A 13328-nucleotide genomic window follows, 5' to 3' on the forward strand; every position below is an offset into this window, starting at 1 on the left:
AGAAAACCGGCATGCTCATTTCTATGTAAATATGTAAAAATGATTGGCCCAGATCCAGAGAGAGAGTACGCCGGCGTATCTACTGATACGCCGGCGTACCTTTAAATTACCCGCATCGTATCTTTAGTTTGAATCCTCAAACCAAGATACGACGGCATCTGGGTTTGATCCGACAGGCGTACGGCTTTGTACGCCTTCGGATCGTAGATGCAATACTTCGGCGTCCGCTGGGTGGAGTTTGCGCCGTTTTCCACGTCGGGTATGCAAATTTGCTTTTTACGACGATCCACGAACGTACGCGCGGCCGTCACATTCTCTTACGTCGTCTCTAGTCGGCTTTTTCCGGCGTATAGTTAAAGCTGGTATTTTGCGGCGTATAGTTAGATTTGCCATGTTAAGTATGGCCGTCGTTCCCGCGTCGAAATTTGAATTTTTTCTTTTTTTTGCGTAAGTCGTCCGTGAATCGGGATGGACGTAAGTCACATCTAAGTTTAAAAAATGACGTAGTTGCGACGTCATTTTGCGCAATGCACGGCGGGAAATTTCGAAACGGAGCATGCACAGTTCATTCGGCGCGGGGACACGCTTCATTTAAATGAAGCACGCCCCCTAATCGCCGATTTGAATTCCGCCGCCAGAAATACACTACGCCGCTGTAACTTACGGCGCGAAATCTATGAGGATTTGAAAGAACGCCAGGTAAGGTACGGCGGCTTAGCGTATCTCTGATACGCTGCGCCTATCCATTTCTATGTGGATCTGGCTCATTGTATATATGTTTACCACATGCAGCCTCAAGGTGACAGAAAGCTAATTCCTACTATCTGTTATTTCATAATTGCATGCATTTTAAATAGATTTCAATAACAGGCTATCAGAATACACAAACGACTTAATGACTCAGAGGTTGAACACATTCCCCTCCTTCTCTGCTAACAGAGAAGGTACTTTATGGATTTTTAAACCCATCAATCTTTACAAACACTGAATTATGAAAATATAAATGCAATGTGCTGTTTAGTTGTGGGAATAAGGAAAAACTATATTAAAAAGCATACGTTTTTAATACTTGAAATATGAAAAACATGTAACTGCCAGAAACTTATAATGGTTTTCCTGTAAAAATAAAGAAAACTTCTGTTGCTATGACTACACATAGATATTTATTGAGATACTTGTACATAAACCCTTTTCAACATATATATATAGATCTATCTATCTATCTATCTATCTATCTATCTATCTATCTATCTATCTATCTATCTATCTATCTATCTATACACATACACATACATATATATATATATCTCTATATATATATATACATATATATTTTTTTACAGAGCACAGTAAGTCTCAGAAAGATTAATTCTGATTTGTTCTTATGGATTACTAATTGTTCTCTCTTACTGAACACTATTATATGTCTTCTCATGCTTGCATCAATTAATTTAAAGCAATATTAAATCCAAAACCAAAAATATAATATATTGCAGCTTACCAATCCTTATATGTGGTGGCTGCATTAATTTTCTTTTCTTTTTAGGCTTTTTCCCCTCTGTTTTCACCTGGGTTCACATTACTACACTACTTTCATCCTACTTTGCTCTGCTACATTGGTCCTACATCCATCCTACTTTCATGAACAGGATACTACTTTGGTCCGACTTCAATGATATTCAATGGGCCTGAAGTAGGATCAATGTAGGACCAAAAGTAGTACAGGGAGCATTTTCAAAGTCGGACCGACTTGTGTAGGACGCTACAAGACGCTCTCATAGGGAAACATTGAACACAGAGCAAAGTAGGATGAAAGTAGTGTAGTAGTGTGAACCCAGCCTAAGAGTGCTTCTGGGATTTCTGCAGCTGAGCTTTTTCCTCTTATTAACTAATCATGCCTTGTTCTTCCATGTGTCTCTGCATGAAGGTGGCTATCTTGGTAGAACTTTGTTTCCTCGCATTAGAGCTGATTACTGGGGATCTGATGACTGGTGAACTGATGAGTGGGGAGGTTATATTCAAAAAGCAGCAAGTGAGGTGCAGGAAGCAAAGATCTACAGAATGTATAAATCCGACACAGGGGATATTTTTTATTGCAGGTCCTCGGGTCCTGCAGCTTCTTCTCCAGAAAGCCCTCAAGAGAACAGAGAGAAGCACAATAGTGTAACACAGGGCTGCATTGCACTCCTTGAAGTATTATGACCAATATATGAGGGGCGTTCAAGTCAGACTGGGACATTTAATATTACAGGTATAAAAAGGGATGCTAGCATGGTGGTACTATATGCAGTAGTAATTGGCAAGTGTGTCTCTTGTTCGCTGCCTATCAGTAATGATAGGCAGCGAACAAGAGACAAATCTTTCTGTGGGAACAGTGAACACAATCATTCACAAACATTTGCATTTTCGAAAAGTTAGCACACGCTGGGTTCCAAGACATCTTTTCGATTTTGACCAGTACAGAAGAGTTGAAGTCTGCACTACATTGAAGTCAGGGAAGGACAGGATTTCCTGGATCGCATCATTACATGTGACAGGAACTGCGAACATCATTTCACTCCAGAATCAAAACGAGCATCAAAGCACCACCACCACCAAAAACATTTTGAACAATTGCCTCTGCAGGTAAAGTAACGGCAAGTATTTTCTGGGACAAACATGGCTTTATTCATGTGGATTTTTTACACTGTGGTGCCACTATCAACAGTGAATATTATTGTCATGTTGAGTGTGATGTGCATACGCGTCTGCTGAAAAAACAGGCTAGTTTGATCACTAAGAGCATCCTGTTTTTCCAGGACATCACTACAGCAACTTGGCTGGGAGACATTGTCACATTCCCCTTACAGCCCAAGTGATTTCCACCTGTTTGGACCCCTAAAAGAGTTCCTCGGAGGTCAGCATTTCAGCACTGATGACGAAGTGAAGCAGGCTGTCCTAGGATGGGTCAAGCGTACTGACAAGTCTTTCTATGCCGAAATTTTCCAGGCATTAGTAATGTAGCAGAGTAGTATGTTGAAAAATAAATGCAGGTTCCACTCTTTTAAATTTGTTCCTTTATTATATAAACTCAAAAGTCCTGGTTTGACTAGAATGCCCCTCGTAGTAGAATGGTGCTAGCAGTGATTACATTGAAAGGTGCTGTGCTAAATCACAGTAAAAGGATGAAAAATCACAAGCACTCCAATTAAGATTCTCACATTTTTATTGGTGAAGGGTCATAAATGTCAAATTTAGGCTGTATTTGACTTACATGACATTTCACCAATACATTTATGAGATTCACTGTCGTGACATCACCAAATCAATCTCCCCTATATCTTGTGAGACTAGCAATCACAGCCAGCAGTGCCTTTGATGATGTTACACTGCAGATATGCTAAAAAGCTATGAGTCCCAAGGCACAGGAATTGCACCGGTATTTTTTTTTAAAGGAATTCCAGACAAAAAGTAGATTTTTCAGAGTACTGCTTAGACACCATTAACCTTTGTACATTTTCATTTTAAAATAGCAAATTTACACTGTACAAGTTCAGGCCCGCTTTGAGGCATCATGCACAATGGGTGTTTGCTCAGCTCCCATAAATGCCCTTTCTCTTGTCAAAATAAGTAAAAAAAAAACACATTTAGGTGCTTACAGGGGTGTCAAGTGTTTGGGCATTGATTTAATTCCACTGGCCAGAATATTAATTTGTTTTGGTTATCAAGATAAATGAATGCTCAAGCCCTAAATGTACCTTTCGCTTAGACACGTTTGTACGTATTTACAGGCGTTTAGGCATGTCAAAATTTTTCTGCTCAAACATTCCTCTCTTGAACATGCAGGTGATTATATTTTCAGCCTCTAAACGCTCCTTTTGTAATATGCCTGTAAATGCATATGTGTGTATTGGCTAATATAAAGGGAAATAGAGGCTGAAAAAAAAAAAAAGACAAGCTCACTGAAAAGTGGCGTTTGCTTATGCTCAGTGTGCATGAGGCCTAACAAGTGTAAAGAGAGAGACCAAATAATTGCACTGAACCACTAAGAGCTACTTGTAGTAACTAACAATTAACCTCTATATTTAAGAGAATAATATTATTAAACAATTTTGTAAAAATTAGAAAGGCATATAAAAATCATCATTGAAAATATCATGACTTTCCCCTTTAAGAGAAAACTAGAGCTTCAAGTTACATACATATAGTTGCACAGTGTGGTTACAAAAGGATGTGTCTGAAATTTTACTACCATTTTTTATGCCATTGGGTCAACCAGATATAAATTCTTTGTGTACAGTGATAAACACTTTCATATCTGTTCCTTGGGTAACAGAAAAGCCTCGTATGCCGCGTACACACGATCCGTTTTCATCGGTTAACCGATGAAGCTGACTGATGGTCCGTCGCGCCTACACACAATCGGTTAAAAAAACGATCGTGTCAGAACGCGGTGACGTAAAACACAACGACGTGCTGAAAAAAACGAAGTTCAATGCTTCCAAGCATGCGCCGACTTGATTCTGAGCATGCGTGGATTTTTAAAACAGGTTGGCTTTTTTTTAACCAATGGTTAAATAACCGATGGGGCCCACACACGATCGGTTTTGACCGATGAAAACAGTCCATCAGATCATTCTCATCGGTTTACCGACCGTGTGTACGCGGCATTACAGGAGACCCCTGGTTATATTTTGAGGTTATTTGGTATGTACGAGTGTTAGACACATACCTAGAAGTATAAGATCTTTTTTTGTAACCATGACAGTAAAACATGTTGTCCCACTATTTGAGTAACTTGAAATATATGTGAACCCTTAATTTATAAAACAATCCATTCAGTTTAAAATAGGAATGAAATGCAAAATGTTTTTTTTTTTTGTATTACATAATCACTGTTCTCAGATGCATAGGGATCTTGGAGAGGTAGGTGTGGAGAAAGAGCAGTACACTGATCTTCTCAGTGAATGTCCCTGAAGTCTTGGCTATAGGAGGACAGGCAGGCTGTGCTCCTAGCACAGCCAGAAAACTGACCATGCTGAGATAAATGTGCTCTCATGCCTAGCCGGGTAAGTTTTAAATACTGGCAGGATCACCAGGTATTTCACACAAAGAAAGCAATACAAAGAGAAGAGGATACTTTTTTTTAACACAAGTGCAAGTTACAACAGACACATATCAGGAATGTGAAATGTTGGGGCAACATATTATGCCATGTAAACCAATAAAGCATAAAATACTTCACAGAATAAAAATTCCACCTTTGCTACATATAAAATTGATGGATTTTTGAATTATACTTCTATTTCTTGCAGAAACCAGGAGCTATAATTATACTTTTACCTTTACCTTCAGCTCTACCTAAATCAGTGTTTGAATATCCGCCTATACCCAATTACACCTTTAAAAGTGGTCCAAAGGTCTGAATCTGCAGGTGTCTAGGATCCTGTCTGTTAAACATTTCAGCCTCTGTGCTCATGTCACAGTTTGTTGAAACAAGATGTTTATGCCAAGTTATTCTGTCACATGCCCTTTGCTGGCTTTGAGTTTGGAATGTATTGATAATGGATCACAAGGTGGATGAAACCAAACTAAAGGTTTTAGATAAAACAATCCAGTGGGTGGTCATATTCAGTAGAGTTCACCTAAGCCTGAAATAATATTTTACGGTCGATTTTATATGAAATTATATAATGTTAGTGGGCTTAGATACACAAATAAGAGAAGCTGCTGATTAAATGTCTTCTTGTTGCAGTTATTCATGGTGGATAATGGAGCCGATGACTGGAGAATAGCCATGACCTATGAGCGCATTTTCTTCATCTGCGTGGAAATACTGGTGTGTGCAATTCATCCCATACCAGGAAATTACACTTTTACATGGACAGCACGACTTGCCTTCTCTTATACCCCATCCACAGCTACAGCAGATGTGGATATTATTTTATCTATACCAATGTTCTTAAGACTATATCTCATTGCCAGAGTTATGCTTTTACACAGTAAACTTTTTACTGATGCCTCTTCACGAAGCATTGGAGCACTAAACAAAATAAACTTTAACACACGTTTTGTAATGAAGACTTTAATGACAATATGCCCCGGAACAGTACTGTTGGTTTTTAGTATTTCATTATGGATAATTGCTGCATGGACTGTCCGAGCCTGTGAAAGGTAAGATTTTTAGTTTATTTTGCATTTATTTTAACAATCTCTTCTTAATTCACTGTCTGATTTTAAAGAGTGTATGGATTCTAGGGATTATGGTGACCTAACCAAGTTTAATTTAGGAGTAGATCTTTTTCAATGACTGGATGCCTGGGATCACAAGAATAGGGTCCTCCGCGTGGACAAAATTGCACAAAGCTTTTGAAAGCAGAATCCTACTGATGATCATAGATAGGACAGTAAATCTTGGTTATTTAATTACTGCCTAGATTTAATTCCTCACAGGTGAGATCCTTTTTGATATTGCATTGCTCATTGCTCATGACAACTAAATAGACATTGCAATTATACTTCGGAATAAGCTATTGCTGTCATGGTTACCAAGAAGGATAGTCAAAACATATCATTAGGTGTTATATATTCATATGGTAGACATGAAGGAAATTCTATAGAACAAACATCATTATCTAGGGTTGATTTAAGTAAAAGCATATCCTTTATACCACCCCCTCAAAAAATCCACTTGCCCACTCGCATTTTGCGAGTGGATTTTGAGGGCTGGCGAGAAGGGCTGCCTGGGACCCGGGGGGGGGGGGGGGAGCACCGCCGATCAGAGGGGAAGAGAGGAGAGCTGCCGGCTGGATGATCAGAGCAGGGAACATCACAGCTTTCATTTCAATAGCTGTGTGTTCCCCACGCCATCACATAAGCCCCTCCTCTTTTTCCGGGACATTGATAGACAGATCACCGTCCAATCCTAGGATAGGTGACATGTATCAAAGTTCCCCCGGACAAGAGGAGGGGCTTATGTGACGGCGCGCCGCAGGGGAACACACAGCTATTGAAATGAAAGCTGTGATGTTCCCTGCTCTGATCATCCAGCGGCGGCTCTCTTCTCCTCCCATCCACAGGTGGGCTGCATTATGGGGGACACAGGCTGCATTATGGGGGACACAGGCTGAATTGCTGGATACAGGCTGCATTATGGGGGACACAGGCTGCATTATAGTGGGCACAGGCTGCATTGCTGGGCACAGGCTGGTGAACACGGATAAAGTTGTTAATATTTTTATATATAACAAAACATAAAAGTAGTGTCTTTTTATGAGATAATTTATGAGGGCGGGTTTAGGGACGGGATTAGAGGCGGGGCATGGTAGGGGTTAGGTGGGCAACTGTTGGCGAGTAACCCTTGAGGCCTGGCTAGTAGCTCAGGACTTGAAATTTTGAGCCCTGCTTTATACATTTCAGGTAACCCTGTAATGAAATAAATTTAAGTACACACTCAGTGAAGTCTTGGTAAAGCTGTAATTCCTGTATTCTGGCTGTTGACTGTTCTGGCTCAGTGGGCTAGAGTTTTGAAGTCAACTGATTAGCAACCATGTGTCAAATATTTTTAGGTTCAGAAATGGCACCATATTCGTCTCAGCACATAATTTCTTTCATCTGATGCTTTTCAGTGCCTGTAAATTTAGGATTCAGTTTTGATATACAACTGGCTAAATACAGAATTATAATTACAATAAAGGTTAAAGAAAATCAAAACTGTCCTGAAAAAATTGGAAGTGATGACTACAAGTACTTGTATAGAAGTGGTGACTGCAAGTACTAATGTTAGTATATTAAGTGATCATTGTAGAGCCCAAACAGTACTTGGGGTCTCAACCTTTCTCCAAGCCAAGTGTAAGCTCTGCTACTTCCTAATATTGAGACTTTTACCTGTCAATGAGATATCCAATTATACAGTTGAATTACAGGAAGAGGTGGGGCTTACCTTTAGGAAGGGATGGTCCTAACCTTGATCTGGAAGCTTAGGCCATGTGTACAGCCTGCACTTCGGTTCCAGGGGGCTTTGTTTTTTAGGTCAGGTCAGGTTTCCTCCTAGTAAGGCTTTAGTTTGTAATCATTAACTTTAAAAAAAATACATGTTAAAGGAGAAACAAATCTGTTTTGTCATATAAATCTTCTGCTATGTTGAGCTTCAAATAATACACCATAAATCATCAGTAAATCTATGAACTTTTGAAAAAGTCGAACAATGTAAATATTTGCATTTTTTCTGGCTAGTGCCAGTAAAGTACAAAATTTGAAATGTGAAACATCTGCTAAGCAGGAAATGAAATGTGAAACATCAGCTAAACGTGATAAAGTCTGCTGTAGCAGAAGCACCAGAAGCATTTGTTCACTTTGCAGGGAATGTATGAACAGGAAACAGTTTTTGTTACCTTTCTGTACAGTTTATACACAAAAATAGAGTTCATTACATTCTCATAGCCATACAGAGAATATTCTGTGCCACTTTGGCTGCCGATTGCAATGATCAGTCAGAGATTGGGCCATGTTGGGCTCTTCTAAGGGCTTGACAATGAGTACTTTAGAGCTTCAGAAGAGCTCATTATTGCACAGTGTAATCTCAGCATGTAGTAAAATATCTATATGATCAAAATTATCCCCTTTTTTTCTCACAGAAAAATAGGAAACAAACATTAACTACTTGGCAAAGAATGGGAAGCTGTCTTGCTGCCCGTTTTTCTGGGAGACCCATCTACCATTCGTTCTGAGTCTTCTCTTTTCCATATTATCATATCAATGTATCATAACTTTTAGGATACTTAAGCAGTTCAACTAGCTCTGATCTCAGGGATGTCATTAGCATTATCCACTCCTAAGCTACCCACTGTACTGTTGTATTGTGAGTATTATGATACCATCAGGGCTTTGAGAAGAGATAAGTTTTGACCATGAGTTTAACACAATGGTGAGCAAATGGCAACTAAGAACTGCTGTGTATGTTTTAACCCAGCAACTGTAAAATTGGTTATGTTGTCTGGCAAAGTGTGGGATTAGAGTAATGCAGCTCTATAGTTTCTTAAATATCAATTTTAAGGTGAAGCCAGTCAGATCCTGTTATAAAGAAACCTGGTCTTTACCTTTTATTTACACAATTTACACCTGGTTTTGTTTCACTTGGAAATTCCACAAGCAGAGTATGGTGAATTCCCAATCCCGTGGACTATGGCTTTTCCCCTGGCAGGTGTTTTGATTGAGTTCAGCTCGACCAAGCTATTGTAGTCATTGTGTATGAGTGTCAATTAAAAGAGGGTAACACTGAGCTGTAAAGCCGGAGGCCGATGCACTGCTATAGTAACCTATTATTTGACTGCTGCTATTCCCAAAGAAGAAAATGACCTGGAACAAAGGACGTATTCAGGACAAGGACTAAGTAAGGCTCTGGGTAGATGGTGATCAAGGCTCCATCAAAGTACCTCTAAAAAGTTATTTTGAGTTATATGTCTTTTTGGAGGATCAGTTCCTTCACTTCATCATAGTAAAAGGGACAACACCAATAATGGTGTCAGCCAGGTCAGGATTTCTGGTAACTTTAGGTAGATCTCTTATGTATTGTTGGGGTGAAATGTTTTCTTGATCCTCAAGTTTGGGCATAAGGGATGGGTGCTATGTTTATTAGGTTTTGTTTTTATTTTAGGTTTTTGTTGTAACTGCTGAGTTTGTGAGGCTTGGGTTTCACTCCCAAATAGGAACATGACTTGGAACAAGGGACCTGCTCAGGATATGGATAAAACAAAAGCTCAGTTGCGCAGAAGCTTGTTTTTCCATTTATAGTGCCTTGAAAAAGTACTCATACCCCTTGAAATTTTCCACATTTTGTCATGTTACAACCAAAAACTTAAATGTATTTCATTGGAATTTTATGTGATAGACCAACACAAGTGGTACATAATTGTGGATGGAAAAATAATAAATGGTTTTCACATTTTCTTACTAATAAATATCTGAAAAAATTGTAGAACCACCTTTTTCTGCAATTACAGGTGCAAGTCTTTTTGGGTATATCTCTACCAGCTTCGCACATTTACAGAGTGACATTTTTGCCTATTTCTTCTTTGCAAAATAGCTCAAGCTCTATCAGAATGGATGGAGAGCGTCTGTAAACAGCAATTTTCAAGTCTTGCGACAGATTCTCAAATGGATTTAGGTCTGGACTTTGACTGGGCCATTCTAACACATGAATATACTTTGATCTAAACCATTCCATTGTAGCTCTGGTTGTATGTTTAGGATCGTTGTCCTGTTGGATGGTGAAGCTCCACCCCAGTCTCAAGTCTTTTGCAGACTCCATTCATCTTCCCATCAGCTCTGACCAGCTTTCCTGTCCTTGCTGAAAAAAGCATCCCCACAACATGATGCTACCACCACCATGTTTCATGGTGGGAAAGGTGTGTTTAGGGTGATGTGCAGTGTTCGTTTTCCGCCTCATATAGCATTTTGCTTTTAGGCCAAATGCTGTGTCCCCCACATGGCTTCTCGTAAACAGCAAACTGGATTTCTTATGGCTTTCTTTCAACAATGGCTTTCTTCTTGCCGCTCCTCCATAAAGATCAGATTTGTGGAGTGCATGACCAATAGTTGTCCTGTGGACAGAATCTCTCACCTGAGCTGTGCATCTCTGCAACTCCTCCAGCGTTACCATGGGCCTCTTGGCTGCTTTTCTGATTAATGCTCTCCTTGCTGTCAGTTTAGGTGGATGGCCAAGTCTTGGTAGGGTTGCAGTTGTGCCATACTCTTTTCATTTTGGGATGATGGATTAAATAGTTTTCCATGAGATCCTCAAAGCTTGGGATATTTTTTTACTCTGCTTTAACCACTTAAGCCCCGGACCATATTGCTGGTCAAAGACCAGGCCACTTTTTGCTTTTCAGCACTGCGTCGTTTTAACTGACAATTGCGCGGTCATGCGACGTGGCTCCCAAAGAAAATGGGCGTCCTTTTTTCCCCACAAATAGAGCTTTCTTTTGGTGGTATTTGATCACCTCTGCGGTTTTGAGTTTTTGTGCTATAAACAAAAATAGAGCGACAATTTTGAAAAGAATGAATATATAGCAAATACTTTTTGCTATAATAAATATCCCCCAAAAATATATATAAAAAAAAAAAAATTTTCCTCAGTTTAGGCCGATACGTATTCTACATATTTTCCGTAAAAAATATGTGAATGATCCCGCAGCCTTCTGTGACTTGTCCAAGGTTGCGGGCGGGGGGGGGGGGGGAATAAGAGAAAGTGGGAGCGAGTGCCTGCCAAAACTAGGTACCCGCTCCCCCTTCCCCAAACAAATTTCCAAATATGGCGAAGGAGGGATGAGGAAGAGCAGAGCTTCCCCTTTTGGGTGAAGTCCCGCTTTAATCTTTAGAACTTTGCCCTCTAAGTTTTGTGTGACTATCCTGCACCTTTCTGCACCATACTGGTCTTGCGCGTCTGCAGATGGGAATATAGCTGTTTGCTATGATGGTGAGCAGCTCTGATGTTCACTGTGCCATGTATAGGAACAGAAATACTCAGGCCTCATACACACGACCGTTTTCCTCGACAGAATCCATCAAGAAACTTGGTGGCAGAGCTTTTTTGCCGAGGAAAACGGTCGTGTGTATTGTTTTTAGTCGAGAAAACTGTCGAAGATCTGGACGAGAAAAAAAGAGAACAAGTTTTCTTTTTCCTCGTCGGGAGTCTCAATTTCCTCGTCGTGTTTCTCATCGGGCTGGTTTACGATGAGAAACACGTTCGTGTGTATGCTTAGAAACCCGCGCATGCTCAGAATAAAGTATGAGATGGGAGCGTGCCTTCGGTAAAAGTAGGGTTTGTAATGGAGATAGCACATTCGTCACGCTGTAACAGACTGAAAAGCGCGAATTGTCTCTCACCAAACTTTTACTTAACACACAGTAACATGAGATTAGCAAAAGCAGCCCCAAGGGTGGCGCCAGTGGAATCGAACTTCCTACGTGTTGTACGTCACCGCGTTTGAGAACGACGAGATTTTGTCTTGACAGTGTGTATGCAAAGAAAGCTTGACAAGATTCTCGACAAGCCTGACAAGAACTTAGTCGAGGAAAACGATGTTTCTTTTATGACGAGATTCTCGGTCGTGTGTACGAGGCCTCAGTGTTAGCGACTCCTCGCTATCACCGTCACACCCCCCTTAGTTTATGTATTTAGGAGCTTGACCCCATTTTGGTTTAGGTTTAGGCATAACATTTAAATTGACATAGGTTCACTTTAAATAGTTAAAACAGTCTTGAAAAAGAACTGTGCTTATCTCTGATGGGCTTTTTAGACTGCACATTACATTATCCAGGGTTACACAGCAGAAGGAATCAGCATATTTCACTTTTTTTTTTAACTCGTGTGTTACTTACTAACTTATATTACTTTATAAATAATTCAGCTTTGCCAATGCCAAGCTTCGCCAAGGATGCATTAAGTAGTTATTGTAGGCTGTTTTACCTTACAGTAGTGCTTTTTTTTTAAATATAGACACAAACAAAATGAGATGTTATGCATTTCAAGAAAACATCTGGTGGTTCCCCTTTGTGAATAATAATAAAAAATATAGATTGTTGATCATTCTGTTTAATATTTGTATTGACTAATACAGACATTTATAACACAAGTTTCCACAGAGGCAGTCTTAAATTTGTGATTAATGCTTATGCTTAAAGTGATTGTAAAGCTTTGATTATTTTTTTTTTTAATAGCAAACATATCATACTTACCTCCACTGTGCAGTTCGTTTTGCACAGTGTGGCCCCGAACATCCTCTTCTGGGGTCCCTTGGCAGCTCTCGCGGCTCCTCCCTGCATCAGCTAACCCCCCCTAGGAGAAGCACTCTCTTCCGGGGGGTTACCTTGCGGGTGTGCTCCCGTGTCATCCGTTTAGCGTCCATAGCCACAGAATGTATGACTGCGCCCCCCTCCCCAGCACACGCATCATTGGATTTGATTGACAGCAGCGAGAGCCAATAACTGCGCTGCTATCAATCTATCCAATCAATAACCGGGACCCTTGGAGAGAGGGACAGTGCATCCCCGCCGAGGCAAATTTGTGGCGCAGAATCAGAGCCTGCAATATCACTGTGGAACCATAGTACACAGTGGGTATTCAGAATATGAAATAGATATACTTTTTTTGATTTTTTTTTTTTTTTGTGCAAGTTTTTCAAGTGATTTTAATGATCCTCTTTGGTCATGACCAGGTTTATAATGCATGAACCAGCATTTAAGCAACTGTAGTATATGCCATAATGAATTTGTGTCTAAGACTTTGAATGGTCTATAGGAGGGTTGATGGGCTGATGAGCCCCGGTTATCCATAATTTACTAAACAT

The 13328-nt window shown here is 40.0% G+C and overlaps 1 protein-coding gene across 1 annotated transcript in view; it reads left to right on the forward strand.

Annotated features, from left to right (window-relative positions):
• The window catches only part of KCNN2 (potassium calcium-activated channel subfamily N member 2), a 274148-nt gene that overhangs the window by 51953 nt on the left and 208867 nt on the right, over window positions 1-13328 (forward strand). The window contains exon 3 of the mRNA XM_040343654.1: window positions 5735-6153. Coding sequence (XP_040199588.1) covers window positions 5735-6153 — 419 coding nt within the window. The remainder of the gene's footprint in view (window positions 1-5734; window positions 6154-13328) is intronic.

This window comes from Rana temporaria, chromosome 1, assembly GCF_905171775.1.
Source record: "Rana temporaria chromosome 1, aRanTem1.1, whole genome shotgun sequence".
NCBI lineage: Eukaryota > Metazoa > Chordata > Amphibia > Anura > Ranidae > Rana > Rana temporaria.